This window comes from Coregonus lavaretus (assembly GCF_964263955.1).
Source record: "Coregonus lavaretus genome assembly, contig: HAP1_SCAFFOLD_432, whole genome shotgun sequence".
In the NCBI taxonomy this organism is placed as follows: domain Eukaryota; kingdom Metazoa; phylum Chordata; class Actinopteri; order Salmoniformes; family Salmonidae; genus Coregonus; species Coregonus lavaretus.
In genome coordinates this window covers 273,693-298,990 of record NW_028157217.1, presented here as the reverse complement: position 1 = coordinate 298,990, position 25,298 = coordinate 273,693, and the positions used below count along the sequence as shown (strand labels likewise).

Below are 25,298 nucleotides of genomic sequence, written 5' to 3'. Positions count from 1 at the left end.
TTCAAATCAAAATTGCAGGTTTTCCTACTTACAAAGCATGTAGAGGTCTGTAATTTTATCATAGGTACACTTCAACTGTGAGAGACGGAATCTAAAACAAAAATCCAGAAAATCACATTGTATGATTTTTAAGTAATTTGCATTTTATTGCATGACATAAGTATTTGATACATCAGAAAAGCAGAACTTAATATTTGGTACAGAAACCTTTGTTTGCAATTACAGAGATCATACGTTTGCTGTAGGTCTTGACCAGGTTTGCACACACTGCAGCAGGGATTTTGGACCACTTCTATATACAGACCTTCTCCAGATCCTTCAGGTTTCGGGGCTGTCGCTGGGCAATACAGACTTTCAGCTCCCTCCAAAGATTTTCTATTGGGTTCAGGTCTGGAGACTGGCTAGGCCACTCCAGGACCTTGAGATGCTTCTTACGGAGCCACTCCTTAGTTGCCCTGGCTGTGTGTTTCGGGTCGTTCTCATGCTGGAAGACCCAGCCACAACCCATCTTCAATGCTCTTACTGAGGGAAGGAGGTTGTTGGCCAAGATCTTGCGTGACATGGCCCCATCCATCCTCCCCTCAATACGGTGCAGTCGTCCTGTCCCCTTTGCAGAAAAGCATCCCCAAAGAATGATGTTTCCACCTCCATGCTTCACGGTTGGGATGGTGTTCTTGGGGTTGTACTCATCCTTCTTCTTCCTCCAAACACCGGTCGCGCAGTGGTCTAAGGCACTGCATCGCAGTGCTAGCTGTGCCGCTCTAGATCCTGGTTCGAATCCAGGCTCTGTCGTAGCCGGCCGCGACCGGGAGACCCATGGGGCTGCGCACAATTGGCCCAGCGTCGCCCATTTTGTCTCATTAGACCACATGACCTTCTCCCATTCCTCCTCTGGATCATCCAGATGGTCATTGGCAAACTTCAGACGGGCCTGGACATGCGCTGGCTTGAGCAGGGGGACCTTGCGTGCGCTGCAGGATTTTAATCCATGACGGCGTAGTGTGTTACTAATGGTTTTCTTTGAGACTGTGGTCCCAGCTCTCTTCAGGTCATTGACCAGGTCCTGCCGTGTAGTTCTGGGGTGATCCCTCACCTTCCTCATGATCATTGATGCCCCACGAGGTGAGATCTTGCATGGAGCCCCAGACCGAGGGTGATTGACCGTCATCTTGAACTTCTTCCGTTTTCTAATAATTGCGTCAACAGTTGTTGCCTTCTTACCAAGCTGCTTGCCTATTGTCCTGTAGCCTATCGCAGCCTTGTGCAGGTCTACAATTTTATCCCTGATGTCCTTACACAGCTCTCTGGTCTTGGCCATTGTGGAGAGGTTGGAGTCTGTTTGATTGAGTGGGTTGACAGGTGTCTTTTATACAGGTAACGAGTTCAAACAGGTGCAGTTAATACAGGTAATGAGTGGAGAACAGGAGGGCTTCTTAAAGAAAAACTAACAGGTCTGTGAGAGCCGGAATTCTTACTGGTTGGTAGGTGATCAAATACTTATGTCATGCACTAAAATGCAAATTAATTACTTAAAAATCTGACAATGTGATATTCTGGATTTTTGTTTTAGATTCCGTCTCTCACAGTTGAAGTGTACCTATGATAAAAATTACAGACCTCTACATGCTTTGTAAGTAGGAAAACCTGCAAAATCGGCAGTGTATCAAATACTTGTTCTCCCCACTGTATATTCTAGAGCGTAACATAAGGTAACCAGTCCATCCCATAATAATACAGTACACACTCAAAGGCAATTACTAGAATGTGTTTAATTTTGGAGTATATGCTAGACCAATTATGTACCAAAGACATCTTAAATCAATGTTTTATGTTTTTCTGCTATGCTTAGGCTATGTATTGTATAACGGCACAATCAATTTAATTCAGGTTTTTCTTTCGGGCTCATAAGCCTAATAGAGTGGCTTGCGAAAGTATTCACCCCCTTGGCATTTTTCCTATTTTGTTGCCTTACAACCTGGAATTAAAATGGATTTTTGCGGGGTTTCAATCATTTGATTTACACAACATGCCTACCACTTTGAAGATGCTAAATAATTTTTTTTGTGAAACAAACAAGAAATAAGACAAAAAAAACAGAACTTGAGCGTGCATAACTATTCACCTACCTACCCCCCACAGATACTCCAATCTCCGCTGTGGAGCTTTGCAGCTCCTTCAGGGTTATCTTTGGTCTCTTTGTTGCCTCTCTGATTAATGCCCTCCTTGCCTGGTCCGTGAGTTTTGGTGGGCGGCCCTCTCTTGGCAGGTTTGTTGTGGTGCCATATTCTTTCCATTTTTTAATAATGGATTTAATGGTGCTCCGTGAGATGTTCAAAGTTTAGGATATTTTTTTATAACCCAACCCTAATCTGTACTTCTCCACAACTTTGTACCTGACCTGTTTGGAGAGCTCCTTGGTCTTCATGGTGCCGCTTGCTTGGTGGTGTTGCAGACTCTGGGGCCTTTCAGAACAGGTGTATACAATTGAAGTCGAAAGTTTACATACACCTTAGCCAAATACATTTCAACTCAGTTTTTCACAATTCCTGACATTTAATCCTAGTAAAAATGCCCCGTCTTAGGTCAGTTAGGATCACCACTTTATTTTAAGAATGTGAAATGTCAGAATAAAAGTAGAGAGAATTATTTATTTCAGCTTTTATTTCTTTCATCATATTCCCAGTGGGTCAGAAGTTTACAGACACTCAATTAGTATTTGGTAGCATTGCCTTTAAATTGTTTAACTTGGGTCAAACGTTTTGGGTAGCCTTCCACAAGCTTCCCACAATAAGTTGGGTGAATTTTGGCCCATTCCTCCTGACAGAGCTGGTGGAATTGAGTCAGGTTTGTAGGCCTCCTTGCTCGTACACGCTTTTTCAGTTTTGCCCACACAATTTCTATAGGATTGAGGTCAGGGCTTTGTGATGGCCACTCCAATACAACTTTGTTGTCCTTAAGCCAATTTGCCACAACTTTGGAAGTATGCTTGGGGTCATTGTCCATTTGGAAGACCCATTTGCGACCAAGCTTTAACTTCCTGACTGTAAATTTTGCTTCAATATATCCACATAATTTTCCTTCCTCATGATGCCATCTATTTTGTGAAGTGCACCAGTCCCTCCTGCAGCAAAGCACCCCCACAGCATGATGCTGCCACCCCCGTACTTCACGGTTGGGATGGTGTTCTTTGGCTTGCAAGCATTCCCCTTTTTCCTCCAAACATAACGATGGTCATTATGGCCAAACAGTTATATTTTTGTTTCATCAGACTAGAGGACATTTCTCCAAAAAGTACGATCTTTGTCCCGATATGCAGTTGCAAACCGTTGTCTTGCTTTTTTATGGCGGTTTTGGAGCAGTGGCTTCTTCCTTGCTGAGCGGCCTTTCAGGTTATGTCGATATAGGACTCGTTTTACTGTAGATATAGATACTTTTGTACCTGTTTCCTCCAGCATCTTCACAAGGTCCTTTGCTGTTGTTCTGGGATTGATTTGCACTTTTTGCACCAAAATATGTTCCTCTCTAGGAGACAGAACGCGTCTCCTTCCTGAGCGGTATGACGGCTGCGTAGTCCCATGGTGTTTATACTTGCGTACTATTGTTGGTGTTGCAGACTCTGGGGCCTTTCAGAACAGGTGTATACATACTGAGATCATGTGACCGATCATGTGACACCTAGATTGCTCACAGGTGGACTTTATGTAACTAATTATGTGACTTCTGGAGGTAATTGGTTGCACCAGATCTTATTTAGGAGCTTCATAGCAAAGGGGGTGAATACATATGCACACACCACTTTTCCGTTATTCTATATACTTTTTAATTTTTTGAAACAAGTTATTTTTTTAATTTCACTTCACCAATTTGGACTATTTTGTGGGTGTCCATTACATGAAATCCAAATATAAATCCATTTAAATGACAGGTTATAATGCAACAAAATAGGAAAAACGCCAAGGGGGATAAATCCTTTTGCAAGGCACTGTATGCCAATGGGGGTTTTGAATGAATCATTACCTTAGAAAGCGCTGTCCATTTCATTGTTAGGCTTTGAAACAACATCCCCAACAACCATGTTTTACACTGTTTCAACCTGCTGTTGAACTTCTTTCTTGAAATTGATCATCACAGTGAGGTGAGCTTTAAAAGTATGATAGGCCTACTGTTTTGATAAGCATTTGAAGTGATTTTCGATTGTATTTGCATTGCTGTCAGAGGTAGAGGGTCAATAGAGCTCTGAGTACCAGGCCTTTAGGATCGGATGGTAGTTGGCAAGTTAGGTACTGCCAAAGCATGTCTAGAGTGCAGAAAAGGAGATTACTGTGACTGAAGGTCACGTGGAATTTGACTGCTGCCATGACTCATGACTGCCAGTGTGGCGGTAATACGGTCACCACTCAATGGATGGTGCAGTGAAGGGAAACCCATGACAGTCAACTCTAAATCCTTCATTTCTTCCCTCTCCTCCTCCTCTCCTCCTCCTCCTCCTCTCCTTCCTCCTCTCCTCCTCCTCCTCTCCTTCCTCCTCTCCTTCCTCCTCTCCTTCCTCCTCTCCTCTCCTTCCTCCTCTCCTTCCTCCTCTCCTTCCTCCTTTCCTCCTCCTCTCCTTCCTCCTCTCCTTCCTCCTCTCCTCCTCCTCTCCTTCCTCCTCTCCTCCTCCTCTCCTTCCTCCTCTCCTTCCTCCTCTCCTTCCTCCTCTCCTTCCTCCTCTCCTCTCCTTCCTCCTCTCCTTCCTCCTCTCCCACTGCAGGCTTCCAGAGATCTAGTGTGTTTCCTGCAGCTGGATCATGTTAATGTGTACTACGGACAGGACTACCGCAGCAAGTACAAGGCCCCCACAGACTACTGCCTGGCCCTCAAGGTGAGAACAACAGCCCAGCTAGTACCACATTAACTTCCACCTAACTCTAACCCCACAGAGTAATGACCCTAACCCCACAGAGTAATGACCCTAACCCCACAGAGTAATGACCCTAACCCCACAGAGTAATGACCCTAACCCCACAGAGTAATGACCCTAACCCCACAGAGTAATGACCCTAACCCCACAGAGTAATGACCCTAACCCCACAGAGTAATGACCCTAACCCCACAGAGTAATGACCCTAACCCCACAGAGTAATGACTCTAACCCCACAGAGTAATGACCCTAACCCCACAGAGTAATGACCCTAACCCCACAGATCAACCCCATTACTAACACCTGAACACTACAGGATCCCAAATGTAATCCTATTCCGTATATCAGGGCTCTATATCAACCCTGTTCCTGGAGAGATACCCTCCTGTAGGTTTTAACTCCAACCCTGTTCCCGGAGAGATACCCTCCTGTAGGTTTTAACTCCAACCCTGTTCCCGGAGAGATACCCTCCTGTAGGTTTTAACTCCAACCCTATTCCCGGAGAGATACCCTCCTGTAGGTTTTAACTCCAACCCTGTTCCTGGAGAGGAACCCTCCTGTAGGTTTTAACTCCAGCCCTGTTCCTGGAGAGATACCCTCCTGTAGGTTTTAACTCCAACCCTGTTCCCGGAGAGATACCCTCCTGTAGGTTTTAACTCCAACCCTGTTCCTGGAGAGAGATACCCTCCTGTAGGTTTTAACTCCAACCCTATTCCCGGAGAGATACCCTCCTGTAGGTTTTAACTCCAACCCTGTTCCCGGAGAGATACCCTCCTGTAGGTTTTAACTCCAACCCTGTTCCTGGAGAGGAACCCTCCTGTAGGTTTTAACTCCAGCCCTGTTCCTGGAGAGATACCCTCCTGTAGGTTTTAACTCCAACCCTGTTCCTGGAGATATACCCTCCTGTAGGTTTTAACTCCAACCCTGTTCCCGGAGAGATACCCTCCTGTAGGTTTTAACTCCAGCCATGTTCCTGGAGAGATACCCTCCTGTAGGTTTTAACTCCAACCCTGTTCCCGGAGAGATACCCTCCTGTAGGTTTTAACTCCAGCCCTGTTCCTGGAGAGATACCCTCCTGTAGGGCCCATCGGGAATAGGGTGCCATTTTGGATGATGCCCTCAACTCTAGTAACACACCTGACCTGTTGTCCCTAGACCAGTACCACCTGCATACTACTTGTTGCTGCTGGTAACACCAGCCCTGCATACTACTTGTTGCTGCTGGTAACACCAGCCCTACATACTACTTGTTGCTGCTGGTAACACCGTTAGCCAGGTTTGTTTTTTATTGTTGAAGAGGATAGTGGCGACGCTGCTCGCTCCGAAATACCTTGTCAGATTCTTCACTTCCTGAAAGGGAGGAAAATAGATTTCTTAGTTTCCTTTTGTGCCTCGTCTTTCAAAACGTCACAGTCCCAGATAAAAAAAAACTGATTGGCAGCTTTAAAGAGGGGAGAGGAGGAGGGAGACTGGGGAGATGAGTTGTTTTGGACCACTCTGATTCCCTGTAGTGATGGTGTTTGGGACAGAGTTGGGGAAGGAGAACGCAGTAAAGAGACATTCTTTCTTTTGGCAGTACTCTTTCAAATAATAGAGGCTGACTGATTCGTTTTTCTATTCTGGTTTGACGGTAATGTTTCCATGTACTCCCTGAGGGGATTAATTGGGTACAGCAGAGGGATTGAGGATGTTGGATCTCTACCTTCAGTCTGCCTGTCAGAGGAGAGAAGTACAGCCTTACATCACCATCTAGTGGCACAGTGTTTAAAACTACAGCGATATCATCTCTGCATTGCCTCACATCTCTGGGGTTTTAGCCCAATTCATCTCAGTCAGGGCTGTAACTACTTATGAGGACACCAAGGTCCGAACCTAGGTCATCTTTTCTAATAGAAATTAAACAATTTAAAATATATATATTTTTACACAATAAAGAAAGCTCAGAACGATTATATTCTTGATCTGACATAGTTCTTAATCGCGCCTGCCTCTTTGCGAATGAGTGGAATTATGAATAGTGGGTTTTTTTTCATTATGTTCGCCTGCGTCCCCTGGTTTTGCCTTTTTAACAGCACGTTCACCACTCTCTCAAAAACCAAACTCTGCATTCCACGGTAAGAACATCATACCAAAGGTCAAGCATGGTGGTGGTGGTGTGATGGTTTGGGGATGCTTTGCTGCCTCAGGACCTGGACGACTTGCCTTAATAGAAGGAACCATGAATTCTGCTCTGTATCAGATAATTCTACAGGAGAATGTCAGACCATCCGTCTGTGAGCTGAAGCTGAAGCGCAGCTGGGTCATGCAGCAAGATAATGATCCAAAACACACAATCAAGTCTACATGAAAATAGCTAAAAAGCAACAAATTGGAAGGTTTGGAATGGCCTAGTCAAAGTCCAGACCTAATCCCAATTGAGATGTTGTGGCAGGACTTGAAACGAGCAGTTCATGCTTGAAAACCCACACGTCACTGAGTTAAAGCAGTTCTGCATGGAAGAGTGGGCCAAAATTCCTCCACAGCGACGTGAGAGACTGATCAACAACTACAGGAAGCATTTGGTTGGAGTCATTGCAGCTAAAGGTGGCACAACCAGTTATTGAGTGTAAAGGGGGCAATTACTTTTTCACACAGGGGCATTGGGTGTTGCATAACTTTGTTTATGAAATAAATATGTACTTGTTGTGTTATTTGTTCACTTATGTTCCCTTTATCTAATATTAGGTTTTGGTTGAAGATCTGATAACATTCAGTATCACAAATATGCAAAAGTGGAGAAAATTAGAAGGGGGGCAAATACTTTTTCATAGCTGTGTGTGTGTGTATATACAGTGGGGGAAAAAAGTATTTAGTCAGCCACCAATTGTGCAAGTTCTCCCACTTAAAAAGATGAGAGAGGCCTGTAATTTTCATCATAGGTACACGTCAACTATGACAAACAAAATTTAAAATCCAGAAAATCACATTGTAGGATTTTTTATGAATTTATTTGCAAATTATGGTGGAAAATAAGTATTTGGTCACCTACAAACAAGCAAGATTTCTGGCTCTCACAGACCTGTAACTTCTTCTTTAAGAGGCTCCTCTGTCCTCCACTCGTTACCTGTATTAATGGCACCTGTTTAAACTTGTTATCAGTATAAAAGACACCTCTCCACAACCTCAAACAGTCACACTCCAAACTCCACTATGGCCAAGACCAAATAGCTGTCAAATGACACCAGAAACAAAATTGTAGACCTGCACCAGGCTGGGAAGACTGAATCTGCAATAGGTAAGCAGCTTGGTTTGAAGAAATCAACTGTGGGAGCAATTATTAGGAAATGGAAGACATACAAGACCACTGATAATCTCCCTCGATCTGGGGCTCCACGCAAGATCTCACCCCGTAGGGTCAAAATGATCACAAGAACGGTGAGCAAAAATCCCAGAACCACACGGGGGGACCTAGTGAATGACCTGCAGAGAGCTGGGACCAAAGTAACAAAGCCTACCATCAGTAACACACTACGCCGCCAGGGACTCAAATCCTGCAGTGCTAGACGTGTCCCCCTGCTTAAGCCAGTACATGTTTTGGGGCTGTTTTTCTGCAAAGGGACCAGGACGACTGATCCGTGTAAAGGAAAGAATGAATGGGGCCATGTATCGTGAGATTTTGAGTGAAAACCTCCTTCCATCAGCAAGGGCATTGAAGATGAAACGTGGCTGGGTCTTTCAGCATGACAATGATCCCAAACACACCGCCCGGGCAACGAAGGAGTGGCTTCGTAAGAAGCATTTCAAGGTCCTGTAGTGGCCTAGCCAATCTCCAGATCTCAACCCCATAGAAAATCTTTGGAGGGAGTTGAAAGTCCGTGTTGCCCAGCGACAGCCCCAAAACATCACTGCTCTAGAGGAGATCTGCATGGAGGAATGGGCCAAAATACCAGCAACAGTGTGTGAAAACCTTGTGAAGACTTACAGAAAACGTTTGACCTGTGTCATTGCCAACAAAGGGTATATAACAAAGTATTGAGAAACTTTTGTTATTGACCAAATACTTATTTTCCACCATAATTTGCAAATAAATAAATTTAAAATCCTACAATGTGATTTTCTGGATTTTTTTCCCTCATTTTGTCTGTCATAGTTGACGTGTACCTATGATGAAAATGACAGGCCTCTCTCATCTTTTTAAGTGGGAGAACTTGCACAATTGGTGGCTGACTAAATTATTTTTCCCCCCACTGTATATATATATATGCGAGGAAAAAAACATATGGGGGATTGGAAGTGATGCAGACAATTACATTGATGGAAGTTACAATCTTTCTGCAATATTAAAGATGATCTACCCCTTAATTTTTTTTTTTATTCATTTGTTTTTAAACATTTTGGGGAAGGTCCTTTCCTGTTTCAGTATGACAATGCCCCCGTGCACAAAGCGAGGTCCATACAGAAATGCTTTGTTGAGATCGGTGTGGAAGAACTTGGCTGGCCTGCACAGAGCCCTGACCTCAACCCCATCGAACACCTTTGGGATGAATTGGAACGGCGACTGCGAGCCAGGCCTAATCGCCCAACATCAGTGCCCGACCTCACTAATATTCTTGTGGCTGAACGGAAGCAAGTCCCCGCAGCAATGTTCCAACATCTAGTGGAAAGCCTTCCCAGAAGAGTGGAGGCTGTTATAGCAGCAATGTTCCAACATCTAGTGGAAAGCAAGTTTTTCCAGCAGCAGATTATGATCAATAATGTCAAAAGCAGCGCTGAAGCCTAACAAAACAGCCCCCACAATCTTTTTATTATCAATTTCTCTCAGCCAATCATCAGTCATTTGTGTAAGTGCCGTACATGTTGAATTCCCTTCCCTATAAGCGTGCTGAAAATCTGTTGTTCATTTGTTTATTGTGAAATGGCATCTGGTCAAACTAAGGGTTGCAGGCTGATTGGTCGGCTATTTGAACCAGTAAAGGGTGCTTTGTTATTCTTGGGTAGCGGAATGACTTTTGCTTCCCTCCAGGCCTGAGGGCACACACTTTCCTGTAGGCTTAGAGAGAAGAGATGGCAAATAGGAGTGGCAATATTGTCCGCTATCATCCAGAGTAATTTTTCATCCAATTTGTCAGACCCAGGTGGCTTGTCATTGTTGATAGACAACAATAATTTTTCCACCTCTTCCACACTCACTTTACGTAATTCAAAATTACAATGCTTGTCTTTCATAATTTGGTCATTTATGTGTGGATGTGTAGGTTCCAAATCTGTTGTTGGCTTTATATAATTTATCTTTGTTTCATAGTATAGTTTATTCTTTTTGTTTAGTTTATTCACGTGATTTCTCAATTCACAGTACGTTAATCGGCTGTGCAGCCAGACTTACAGTATTTGCAGTTCCTTTGGCCTCTCAACCGTACCATTTTTCAATCCCTCATCAAGCTGCGGGGATTTAACCGTTTTTACTGTCATTTTCTTATGGGTGCATGCTTATTAGTAACTGGAATAAACCATTTCATAAATGTGTCAAGTGCAGCGTCTGGTTGCTCCTCATTACACACTAACCAGCAAATATTCATTACATCTTCAACATAGGAATCACTACAAAACGTATTGTATGACCTCTTATACACTATATTAGGCCCAGCCTTTGGAACTTTGGTTTTCCTAGATATGGCTACTATATTATGATCCGATGGCTGTTTATGTTTAGAGTCATATTAACATGCAGATTTCTGCAGCATTAGTAAAGATGTGAAAGATACATGCGGATGATTTCATTCCTGTTCTGTTTGTAAATATCCTGGTAGGTTGACTGATAACCTGAACCAGGTGGCAGGCACTGGTTACAGTTTGAAGCTTTCTCTTGAGTGGGCAGCTTGATTTGATTTGATGAAAGCCAGTCAATATTTAAATCACCCAGAAAATATACCTCTCTGTTGATATCACATACATTATCAAGCATTTCACACATGTTATCCAGATACTGACTGTTAGCACTTGGTGGTCTATAGCAGCTTCCCACCAGAATGGGCTTTAGGTGAGGCAGATGAACCTGTAGCCATATTACTTCAACAGTATTTAACATGAGATCCTCTCTAAGCTTGACAGGAATATGTCTCTGAACATAAACAGCCACACCTCCACCATTGGCATTCCTGTCTCTTCTGAAGATGGTGAAACCATGTATTGCTACCACTGTATCATCAAATGTATTATCTAAGTGAGTTTCAGAGATAGTCAGTATATTAATGTTATCTGTTACAAGCAAGTTATCAATGTCATGAACCTTGTTTCTTAGGCTACTGTTAATGTGGGCTATTTTTAGCACTTTTCTGGGATTCTTCATTGTTTTTATTTATTTACTTGGGAGCCTTATCAGAGGTAGAAATGACAGTGATATTTATGTTTTAGCTGATAGTGCAGGGTGAGCTGCACACAGTGGACTTCCTATTAGGGCAAACCGCCTCAGTGCTAACAGTATAACTCAGGTTCATAGGGATATGACTAAGAGGGATATACATTAGGTTACTGACATTGACTGCCAATGCCCCTGGGACAATGTACATTTGCAGCAGCCCTACAACAACTTAGCGACACAATGGTGGCCGGGGACTTTAATGCAGGGAAACTTAAATCCGTTTTACCTCATTTCTACCAGCATGTTAAATGTGCAACCAGAGGAAAAAAAACTCTAGACCACCTTTACTCCACACACAGAGACGCATACAAAGCTCTCCCTCGCCATCCATTTGACAAATCTGACCATAACTCTATCCTCCTGATTCCTGCTTATAAGCAAAAACTAAAGCAGGAAGCACCAGTGACTCGGTTAATAGAAAAGTGGTCAGATGACGCAGATGCTAAGCTACAGGACTGTTTTGCTAGCACAGACTGGAATATGTTCCGGGATTCTTCCGATGGCATTGAGGAGTACACCACATCAGTCACTGGCTTCATCAAAAAGTGCATCGATGACGTCGTCCCCACAGTGACCGTACATACATACCCCAACCAGAAGCCATGGATTACAGGCAACATCCGCACTGAGCTAAAGGGTAGAGCTGCCGCTTTCAATGAGCGGGACTCTAACCCAGACGCTTATAAGAAATCCCTCTATGCCCTCCGACGAACCATCAAACAGGCAAAGAGTCAATACAGGACTAAGATTGAATCGTACTACACTGGCTCTGACGCTCGTCGGATATGGCAGGGCTTGAAAACTATTACAGACTACAAAGGGAAGCACAGCCGCGAACTGCCCAGTGACACGAGCCTACCAGACAAGCTAAATCACTTCTATGCTCGCTTCGAGGCAAGCAACACTGAAGCATGCATGAGAGCATCAGCTGTTCCGGACGACTGTGTGATCACGCTCTCCGTAGCCGATGTGATTAAGACTTTTAAACAGGTCAACATTCACAAAGCCGCAAGAGCCAGAACGATTACCAGGACGTGTACTCCAAGCATGCGCTAACCAACTGGCAAGTGTCTTCACTGACATTTTCAACCTGTCCCTGACTGAGTCTGTAATACCAACATGTTTCAAGCAGACCCCCATAGTCCCTGTGCCCAAGGACACTAAGATAACCTGCCTAAATGACTACCAACCCGTGGCACTCACGTCTGTAGCCATGAAGTGCTTTGAAAGGCTGGTCATGGCTCACATCAACACCATTATCCCAGAAACCCTAGACCCACTCCAATTTGCATACCGCCCCAACAGATCCACAGATGATGCAATCTCTATTGCACTCCACAGTGCCCTTTCCCACCTGGACAAAAGGATTACTACGTGAGAATGCTGTTCATTGACTACAGCTCAGCGTTCAACACTATAGTGCCCTCAAAGTTCATCACTAAGCTAAGGACCCTGGGACTAAACACCTCCCTCTGCAACTGGATCCTGGACTTCCTGACGGGCCGCCCCCAGGTGGTAAGGGTAGGTAACAACACATCTGCCATGCTGATCCTCAACACGGGGGCCCCTCAGGGGTGCGTGCTCAGTCCCCTCCTGTACTCTCTGTTCACCCATGACTGCATGGCCAGGCACGACTCCAACGACATCATTAAGTTTGCCGACGACACAACAGTGGTAGGTCTGATCACCGACAACGATGAGACAACCTATAGGGAGGAGGTCAGAGACCTGGCTATATAAATACTTATTTTCCACCATAATTTGCAAATAAATTCATTAAAAATCCTACAATGTGATTTTCTGGAAAAAAAATGCTCAAATTTTCTGTCATAGTTGACGTGTATCTATGATGAAAATTACAGGCCTCTCTCATCTTTTTAAGTGGGAGAACTTGCACAATTGGTGGCTGACTAAATACTTTTTTCCCTCACTGTATATAGCCTCCCTACTGTTATTTCCCATTGACTCTGTACCGGTACCCCCTGTATATAGCCTCTCTACTGTTATTTCCCATTGACTCTGTACCGGTACCCCCTGTATATAGCCTCGCTACTGTTATTTCACATTGACTCTGTACCGGTACCCCCTGTATATAGCCTCCCTACTGTTATTTCACATTGACTCTGTACCGGTACCCCCTGTATATAGCCTCCCTACTGTTATTACACATTGACTCTGTACCGGTACCCCCTGTATATAGCCTCTCTACTGTTATTTCACATTGACTCTGTACCGGTACCCCCTGTATATAGCCTCCCTACTGTTATTTCACATTGACTCTGTACCGGTACCCCCTGTATATAGCCTCCCTACTGTTATTACACATTGACTCTGTACCGGTACCCCCTGTATATAGCCTCCCTACTGTTATTTCCCATTGACTCTGTACCGGTACCCCCTGTATATAGCCTCCCTACTGTTATTTCCCATTGACTCTGTACCGGTACCCCCCCTGTATATAGCCTCCCTACTGTTATTTCCCATTGACTCTGTACCGGTACCCCCTGTATATAGCCTCCCTACTGTTATTTCACATTGACTCTGTACCGGTACCCCCCTGTATATAGCCTCCCTACTGTTATTTCCCATTGACTCTGTACCGGTACCCCCTGTATATAGCCTCCCTACTGTTATTACACATTGACTCTGTACCGGTACCCCCTGTATATAGCCTCCCTACTGTTATTTTATTTATAGAGAGAGGAGAGGAGAGGAGAGGAGAGGAGAGGAGAGGAGAGGAGAGGAGAGGAGAGGAGAGGAGAGGAGAGGAGAGGAGAGGAGAGGAGAGGAGAGGAGAGGAGAGGAGAGGAGAGGAGAGGAGAGGAGAGGATTTATTTATTTATTTTTATTTTACTTATCTATTTTTTACTTAACACTTATTTTTCTTAAAACTGCGTTGTTGGTTAAGGGCTTGTAAGTAAGCATTTCACTGTAAGGTCTACCTACACCTGTTGTATTCGGCGCATGTGAAACGCATGTTACATCTTCGGCCGTTGTAGGAAAGATGCATCGTTAAAAAACTTGTGAGCATATGTTCCATCGCTATCGGGAAACCGTGCCCAGATCTCGGATAACCAAGAGCTAAAACCTTGCATAATTTGGTCAGCAGAATCTGTCCACGAGAGATTATAGCCCAATAAAGACACAAATGAGAAAAATCCGAACATGTTATTGTATCTATGGTGTCATGCGTCATTACCACTGAATGTCTGTTTAAACAGTTGGGATGCATCATTAACATGGCCTACTGTCTTGTTTGTTTTAGCACCCTCAGATCCAGAAGAAATCCCAGTACATCAAGTACCTGTGTTGTGATGATGTCAGAACACTACACCAGTGGATCAACGGGATACGCATCGCCAAGGTAACGTTACGTTGCCTCAGCAACAACTTAATGAGAGCGAGTAATGGAAAGCAGAACCATAGTCTTGGTGCTCACAGGAACACCTCAATGGCCAAACGTGATGTGTTTGGCTCTGACTGAAAGATGTGGGAACATCTGATAAAGCTGGGGTGTATTCACTATTAACCAAACAGAAGCAACCGGAACAAAACACCAGGAACCTACCTGAATTTGTTCAATATAAACCCTAGTTTTCGTTGCAGAACGTTTTACGCTTGGAGTGAACATTTTCCGATGCAAACCATTTTGCTATGTTGCAAACCGACTAATGAATACACCCCTGATGTCTGTTGACTAATGAATACACCCCTGATGTCTGTTGACTGACTAATGAATACACCCCTGATGTCTGTTGACTGACTAATGAATACACCCCTGATGTCTGTTGACTGACTAATGAATACACCCCTGATGTCTGTTGACTAATGAATACACCCCTGATGTCTGTTGACTGACTAATGAATACACCCCTGATGTCTGTTGACTGACTAATGAATACACCCCTGATGTCTGTTGACTGACTAATGAATACACCCCTGGTGTCTGTTGACTGACTAATGAATACACCCCTGATGTCTGTTGACTGACTAATGAATACACCCCTGATGTCTGTTGACTAATGAATACACCCCTGATGTCTGTTGACTGACTAATGAATACACCCCTGATGTCTGTTGACTAATGAATACACCCCTGATGTCTGTTGACTGACTAATGAATACACCCCTGATGTCTGTTGACTAATGAATACACCCCTGATGTCTGTTGACTAATGAATACACCCCTGATGTCTGTTGACTAATGAATACACCCCTGATGTCTGTTGACTGACTAATGAATACACCCCTGATGTCTGTTGACTGACTAATGAATACACCCCTGATGTCTGTTGACTGACTAATGAACACACCCCTGATGTCTGTTGACTAATGAATACACCCCTGATGTCTGTTGACTGACTAATAAACACACCCCTGATGTCTGTTGACTGACTAATGAATACACCCCTGATGTCTGTTGACTGACTAATGAATACACCCCTGATGTCTGTTGACTGACTAATGAATACACCCCTGATGTCTGTTGACTAATGAATACACCCCTGATGTCTGTTGACTGACTAATGAATACACCCCTGATGTCTGTTGACTGACTAATGAATACACCCCTGATGTCTGTTGACTGACTAATGAATACACCCCTGATGTCTGTTGACTGACTAATGAATACACCCCTGATGTCTGTTGACTGACTAATGAATACACCCCTGATGTCTGTTGACTGACTAATGAATACACGCCTGATGTCTGTTGACTAATGAATACACCCCTGGTGTCTGTTGACTGACTAATGAATACACCCCTGATGTCTGTTGACTGACTAATGAATACACCCCTGATGTCTGTTGACTAATGAATACACCCCTGGTGTCTGTTGACTGACTAATGAATACACTCCTGATGTCTGTTGACTAATGAATACACCCCTGATGTCTGTTGACTAATGAATACACCCCTGATGTCTGTTGACTGACTAATGAATACACCCCTGATGTCTGTTGACTGACTAATGAATACACCCCTGGTGTCTGTTGACTGACTAATGAATACACCCCTGATGTCTGTTGACTGACTAATGAATACACCCCTGATGTCTGTTGACTGACTAATGAATACACCCCTGGTGTCTGTTGACTGACTAATGAATACACCCCTGATGTCTGTTGACTGACTAATGAATACACCCCTGATGTCTGTTGACTGACTAATGAATACACCCCTGATGTCTGTTGACTAATGAATACACCCCTGATGTCTGTTGACTGACTAATGAATAAACCCCTGATGTCTGTTGACTGACTAATGAATACACCCCTGATGTCTGTTGACTAATGAATACACCCCTGATGTCTGTTGACTAATGAATACACCCCTGATGTCTGTTGACTAATGAATACACCCCTGATGTATGTTGACTAATGAATACACCCCTGATGTCTGTTGACTGACTAATGAACACACCCCTGATGTCTGTTGACTGACTAATGAATAAACCCCTGATGTCTGTTGACTGACTAATGAATACACCCCTGATGTCTGTTGACTAATGAATACACCCCTGATGTCTGTTGACTGACTAATGAATACACCCCTGATGTCTGTTGACTGACTAATGAATACACCCCTGATGTCTGTTGACTAATGAATACACCCCTGATGTCTGTTGACTAATGAATACACCCCTGATGTCTGTTGACTGACTAATGAATACACCCCTGATGTCTGTTGACTGACTAATGAATACACCCCTGATGTCTGTTGACTAATGAATACACCCCTGATGTCTGTTGACTGACTAATGAATAAACCCCTGATGTCTGTTGACTGACTAATGAATACACCCCTGATGTCTGTTGACTGACTAATGAATACACCCCTGATGTCTGTTGACTGACTAATGAATACACCCCTGGTGTCTGTTGACTGACTAATGAATACACCCCTGATGTCTGTTGACTGACTAATGAATACACCCCTGATGTCTGTTGACTGACTCATGAATACACCCCTGGTGTCTGTTGACTGACTAATGAATACACCCCTGATGTCTGTTGACTGACTAATGAATACACCCCTGATGTCTGTTGACTGACTAATGAATACACCCCTGATGTCTGTTGACTAATGAATACACCCCTGATGTCTGTTGACTGACTAATGAATAAACCCCTGATGTCTGTTGACTGACTAATGAATACACCCCTGATGTCTGTTGACTGACTAATGAATACACCCCTGATGTCTGTTGACTGACTAATGAATACACCCCTGGTGTCTGTTGACTGACTAATGAATACACCCCTGATGTCTGTTGACTGACTAATGAATACACCCCTGGTGTCTGTTGACTGACTAATGAATACACCCCTGATGTCTGTTGACTGACTAATGAATACACCCCTGATGTCTGTTGACTGACTAATGAATACACCCCTGATGTCTGTTGACTAATGAATACACCCCTGATGTCTGTTGACTGACTAATGAATAAACCCCTGATGTCTGTTGACTGACTAATGAATACACCCCTGATGTCTGTTGACTAATGAATACACCCCTGATGTCTGTTGACTAATGAATACACCCCTGATGTCTGTTGACTAATGAATACACCCCTGATGTATGTTGACTAATGAATACACCCCTGATGTCTGTTGACTGACTAATGAACACACCCCTGATGTCTGTTGACTGACTAATGAATACACCCCTGATGTCTGTTGACTAATGAATACACCCCTGATGTCTGTTGACTGACTAATGAATACACCCCTGATGTCTGTTGACTGACTAATGAATACACCCCTGATGTCTGTTGACTAATGAATACACCCCTGATGTCTGTTGACTGACTAATGAATAAACCCCTGATGTCTGTTGACTGACTAATGAATACACCCCTGATGTCTGTTGACTGACTAATGAATACACCCCTGATGTCTGTTGACTGACTAATGAATACACCCCTGGTGTCTGATGACTGACTAATGAATACACCCCTGATGTCTGTTGACTGACTAATGAATACACCCCTGATGTCTGTTGACTGACTCATGAATACACCCCTGGTGTCTGTTGACTGACTAATGAATACACCCCTGATGTCTGTTGACTGACTAATGAATACACCCCTGATGTCTGTTGACTGACTAATGAATACACCCCTGATGTCTGTTGACTGACTAATGAATACACCCCTGATGTCTGTTGACTGACTAATGAATACACCCCTGATGTCTGTTGACTAATGAATACACCCCTGATGTCTGTTGACTGACTAATGAATAAACCCCTGATGTCTGTTGACTGACTAATGAATACACCCCTGATGTCTGTTGACTAATGAATACACCCCTGATGTCTGTTGACTGACTAATGAATACACCCCTGATGTATGTTGACTAATGAATACACCCCTGATGTATGTTTACTAATGAATACACCCCTGATGTCTGTTGACTGACTAATGAACACACCCCTGATGTCTGTTGACTGACTAATGAATACACCCCTGATGTCTGTTGACTAATGAATACACCCCTGATGTCTGTTGACTAATGAATACACCCCTGATGTCTGTTGACTGACTAATGAATACACCCCTGATGTCTGTTGACTGACTAATGAATACACCCCTGATGTCTGTTGACTAATGAATACACCCCTGATGTCTGTTGACTGACTAATGAATAAACCCCTGATGTCTGTTGACTGACTAATGAATACACCCCTGATGTCTGTTGACTGACTAATGAATACACCCCTGATGTCTGTTGACTGACTAATGAATACACCCCTGGTGTCTGTTGACTGACTAATGAATACACCCCTGATGTCTGTTGACTGACTAATGAATACACCCCTGATGTCTGTTGACTGACTAATGAATAAACCCCTGATGTCTGTTGACTGACTAATGAATACACCCCTGATGTCTGTTGACTGACTAATGAATACACCCCTGATGTCTGTTGACTGACTAATGAATACACCCCTGGTGTCTGTTGACTGACTAATGAATACACCCCTGATGTCTGTTGACTGACTAATGAATACACCCCTGGTGTCTGTTGACTGACTAATGAATACACCCCTGATGTCTGTTGACTGACTAATGAATACACCCCTGATGTCTGTTGACTGACTAATGAATACACCCCTGATGTCTGTTGACTAATGAATACACCCCTGATGTCTGTTGACTGACTAATGAATAAACCCCTGATGTCTGTTGACTGACTAATGAATACACCCCTGATGTCTGTTGACTAATGAATACACCCCTGATGTCTGTTGACTAATGAATACACCCCTGATGTCTGTTGACTAATGAATACACCCCTGATGTATGTTGACTAATGAATACACCCCTGATGTCTGTTGACTGACTAATGAACACACCCCTGATGTCTGTTGACTGACTAATGAATAAACCCCTGATGTCTGTTGACTGACTAATGAATACACCCCTGATGTCTGTTGACTAATGAATACACCCCTGATGTCTGTTGACTGACTAATGAATACACCCCTGATGTCTGTTGACTGACTAATGAATACACCCCTGATGTCTGTTGACTAATGAATACACCCCTGATGTCTGTTGACTAATGAATACACCCCTGATGTCTGTTGACTGACTAATGAATACACCCCTGATGTCTGTTGACTGACTAATGAATACACCCCTGATGTCTGTTGACTAATGAATACACCCCTGATGTCTGTTGACTGACTAATGAATAAACCCCTGATGTCTGTTGACTGACTAATGAATACACCCCTGATGTCTGTTGACTGACTAATGAATACACCCCTGATGTCTGTTGACTGACTAATGAATACACCCCTGGTGTCTGTTGACTGACTAATGAATACACCCCTGATGTCTGTTGACTGACTAATGAATACACCCCTGATGTCTGTTGACTGACTCATGAATACACCCCTGGTGTCTGTTGACTGACTAATGAATACACCCCTGATGTCTGTTGACTGACTAATGAATACACCCCTGATGTCTGTTGACTGACTAATGAATACACCCCTGATGTCTGTTGACTAATGAATACACCCCTGATGTCTGTTGACTGACTAATGAATAAACCCCTGATGTCTGTTGACTGACTAATGAATACACCCCTGATGTCTGTTGACTGACTAATGAATACACCCCTGATGTCTGTTGACTGACTAATGAATACACCCCTGGTGTCTGTTGACTGACTAATGAATACACCCCTGATGTCTGTTGACTGACTAATGAATACACCCCTGGTGTCTGTTGACTGACTAATGAATACACCCCTGATGTCTGTTGACTGACTAATGAATACACCCCTGATGTCTGTTGACTGACTAATGAATACACCCCTGATGTCTGTTGACTAATGAATACACCCCTGATGTCTGTTGACTGACTAATGAATAAACCCCTGATGTCTGTTGACTGACTAATGAATACACCCCTGATGTCTGTTGACTAATGAATACACCCCTGATGTCTGTTGACTAATGAATACACCCCTGATGTCTGTTGACTAATGAATACACCCCTGATGTATGTTGACTAATGAATACACCCCTGATGTCTGTTGACTGACTAATGAACACACCCCTGATGTCTGTTGACTGACTAATGAATACACCCCTGATGTCTGTTGACTAATGAATACACCCCTGATGTCTGTTGACTAATGAATACACCCCTGATGTCTGTTGACTGACTAATGAATACACCCCTGATGTCTGTTGACTGACTAATGAATACACCCCTGATGTCTGTTGACTAATGAATACACCCCTGATGTCTGTTGACTGACTAATGAATAAACCCCTGATGTCTGTTGACTGACTAATGAATACACCCCTGATGTCTGTTGACTGACTAATGAATACACCCCTGATGTCTGTTGACTGACTAATGAATACACCCCTGGTGTCTGTTGACTGACTAATGAATACACCCCTGATGTCTGTTGACTGACTAATGAATACACCCCTGATGTCTGTTGACTGACTCATGAATACACCCCTGGTGTCTGTTGACTGACTAATGAATACACCCCTGATGTCTGTTGACTGACTAATGAATACACCCCTGATGTCTGTTGACTGACTAATGAATACACCCCTGATGTCTGTTGACTGACTAATGAATACACCCCTGATGTCTGTTGACTGACTAATGAATACACCCCTGATGTCTGTTGACTAATGAATACACCCCTGATGTCTGTTGACTGACTAATGAATAAACCCCTGATGTCTGTTGACTGACTAATGAATACACCCCTGATGTCTGTTGACTAATGAATACACCCCTGATGTCTGTTGACTGACTAATGAATACACCCCTGATGTATGTTGACTAATGAATACACCCCTGATGTCTGTTGACTGACTAATGAATACACCCCTGATGTATGTTTACTAATGAATACACCCCTGATGTCTGTTGACTGACTAATGAACACACCCCTGATGTCTGTTGACTGACTAATGAATACACCCCTGATGTCTGTTGACTAATGAATACACCCCTGATGTCTGTTGACTAATGAATACACCCCTGATGTCTGTTGACTGACTAATGAATACACCCCTGATGTCTGTTGACTGACTAATGAATACACCCCTGATGTCTGTTGACTAATGAATACACCCCTGATGTCTGTTGACTGACTAATGAATAAACCCCTGATGTCTGTTGACTGACTAATGAATACACCCCTGATGTCTGTTGACTGACTAATGAATACACCCCTGATGTCTGTTGACTGACTAATGAATACACCCCTGGTGTCTGTTGACTGACTAATGAATACACCCCTGATGTCTGTTGACTGACTAATGAATACACCCCTGATGTCTGTTGACTGACTCATGAATACACCCCTGGTGTCTGTTGACTGACTAATGAATACACCCCTGATGTCTGTTGACTGACTAATGAATACACCCCTGATGTCTGTTGACTGACTAATGAATACACCCCTGATGTCTGTTGACTAATGAATACACCCCTGATGTCTGTTGACTGACTAATGAATAAACCCCTGATGTCTGTTGACTGACTAATGAATACACCCCTGATGTCTGTTGACTGACTAATGAATACACCCCTGATGTCTGTTGACTGACTAATGAATACACCCCTGGTGTCTGTTGACTGACTAATGAATACACCCCTGATGTCTGTTGACTGACTAATGAATACACCCCTGGTGTCTGTTGACTGACTAATGAATACACCCCTGATGTCTGTTGACTGACTAATGAATACACCCCTGATGTCTGTTGACTGACTAATGAATACACCCCTGATGTCTGTTGACTGACTAATGAATACACCCCTGATGTCTGTTGACTAATGAATAAACCCCTGATGTCTGTTGACTGACTAATGAATACACCCCTGATGTCTGTTGACTGACTAATGAATACACCCCTGATGTCTGTTGACTAATGAATACACCCCTGATGTCTGTTGACCGATGTCTCTCTGTGTCCCCAGTATGGGAAGACCCTGTAAATACACCCCTGATGTCTGTTGACCGATGTCTCTCTGTGTCCCCAGTATGGGAAGACCCTGTATGTGAACTACCAGGAGGCTATGAAGAGGACTGAGGCAGCCTACGACTGGTCCTCTCTCTCTAGCTCCTCTATCAAGTCTGGATCCAGCTCCTCCAGCCTGCCTGGTGAGTGGTGGTGGACACACAACACAACACAACACACATGCGCACTCAGTCATTTCAGGAAGAACAATTCCAGGAATTTCAGTTTACTTCCTGGAATGACTGAATTGAAATTGATTAGACCCAAACCCTGCAGCAGTTACCACGTACTTAGCCACAGTACAGTATTTATAGGATTTGTACTTGCGTGGCCTCCTGAGTGGCGCAGCGGTCTAAGGCACTGCATCGCAGTGTTGCGCCGTCACTACAGTCTGGGGTTCGATCCCAGGCTGTGTTATTACCGGCCGTGACCGGGAGTCCCATAGGGCAGCGCACAATTTGCCCAGCGTCGTCCGGGTTATGGGAGGGCTTTACATGGCTCATCGCGCTCTAGCGACTCCTTGTGGCGGACCGGGGCACCTGCAGGCTGACTTCGGTCGTCAGTTGAACAGTGTTTCCTCCGACACATGGGTGTGGCTGGCTTCCGGGTTAAGCTCTATCTCTCTCTCTCCTGTCTATCTCTCCCTCTCCTCTCTCTCTCTCTCTCCTGTCTATCTCTCCCTCTCCTCTCTATCTCTCCCTCTCCTCTCTCTCTTCTCTCTATATCTCTCTCTTCTCTCTCTCCCTCCTCTCTCTCTCTCTCCCCCTCCCTCCCTCCCTCCCTCTCTCCAGAATCCCAGTCGAACCACTCCAGTAGTGATAGTGGTGTTGCTGTGTCAGAGAGCAACCTGTCAGGCCACACCCGCTCTCAGAGCCAGGTCAGCTCCATCTTCTCCGAGGCCTGGAAGAGAGGCACCCAGGATGACTCTAAGGTACCACGTCACCTCCTCCTGTACTCACACCCTCACCTTACCCTATCACCTGTCTCTATTGACCTGCCTCAGTATTCCTCACCTTACCCTAGCACCTGTCTCTGTATTGACCTGCCTCAGTATTCCTCACCTTACCCTATCACCTGTCTCTGTTGACCTGCCTCAGTATTCCTCACCTTACCCTATCACCTGTCTCTGTATTGACCTGCCTCAGTTTTACCCCAGGAGTGTGACTGACATTCTGTCATGCCCGATTCCCACTATAGGGTCAAACCGAGTCAAGCCAAGCTATATTGGGTTACACATCCACCATAGTTGCTGGAAGGAAAATGTGAAAAATAAAATATCATAGCCAGCACTGTATGGTTCGGGGTCGACCCTATAATGTGAATGGGGCATCAGTGTTGCAGTGTCCGACGCGGACTCCGTCCTTTCATGGTCCAGTCCAGGGGTGACTGACTGTGCCTGTTGTCTCTCCCCTCCACTGTTCTCCCCAGGAGAGGAAGGTCAAGTCAGTCAAGTTTCATACCGTGCCCCTGTGTACTGGAGGGACTGAGGTTTGAGGTTGGGGGTGACTCATGTTTTATCATTAGACTTTTGTAATCTGCACATTCCTTCGGTACACTAACAGAACTGGGTCACCCTTGGTAACTAGTGGTTAACGTGTGGTTAATAATGTTTGGTGACTGGGGCTGTGGGACTCATGACTGTCTGTCTGTTTGTCTGACCGCACAGCGCTGGTGTTCTACTGTGTTACAGTGTTTGTCACTGGCTTGTGTGAGAACACTAATGGTTTTGCAGTCTAAAAATGGCTCTTGGTCAGAGTGCAGGAGGAAATCGCCTAGTGATGTTTGTTGTCAGTGTGTTTTTAGGCTCATGTGTTTTGAAAGCCCAGTTCCACTTCTACTCATGAGTTGTCATTTGTTTGTTTTTTGCTGAATGTACAGTTGATCTGCTGAATGTACAGTTGATCTGCTGGAAGTACAGTTGATCTGCTGGAAGTACAGTTGATCTGCTGGAAGTACAGTTGATCTGCTGAATGTACAGTTGATCTGCTGGAAGTACAGTTGATCTGCTGGAAGTACAGTTGATCTGCTGGAAGTACAGTTGATCTGCTGGAAGTACAGTTGATCTGCTGAATGTACAGTTGATCTGCTGAATGTACAGTTGATCTGCTGAATGTACAGTTGATCTGCTGGAAGTACAGTTGATCTGCTGGAAGTACAGTTGATCTGCTGAATGTACAGTTGATCTGCTGAATGTACAGTTGATCTGCTGGAAGTACAGTTGATCTGCTGGAAGTACAGTTGATCTGCTGGAAGTACAGTTGATCTGCTGAATGTACAGTTGATCTGCTGAATGTACAGTTGATCTGCTGAATGTACAGTTGATCTGCTGAATGTACAGTTGATCTGCTGAATGTACAGTTGATCTGCTGAATGTACAGTTGATCTGCTGAATGTACAGTTGATCTGCTGAATGTACAGTTGATCTGCTGAATGTACAGTTGATCTGCTAGATGTACAGTTGATCTGCTGAATGTACAGTTG

The 25,298-nt window shown here is 44.0% G+C and overlaps 1 protein-coding gene across 1 annotated transcript in view; it reads left to right on the top strand.

Annotated features, from left to right (window-relative positions):
- LOC311125673 (ras-associated and pleckstrin homology domains-containing protein 1-like) overlaps positions 1–25,298 on the top strand; it is a gene marked incomplete at both ends in the record, with an annotated part of 89,434 nt that overhangs the window by 59,913 nt on the left and 4,223 nt on the right. Inside the window, 4 exon segments of the mRNA XM_084199702.1 lie at positions 4,751–4,861; positions 14,563–14,661; positions 22,840–22,960; positions 23,609–23,748. Coding sequence (XP_084055828.1) covers positions 4,751–4,861; positions 14,563–14,661; positions 22,840–22,960; positions 23,609–23,748 — 471 coding nt within the window.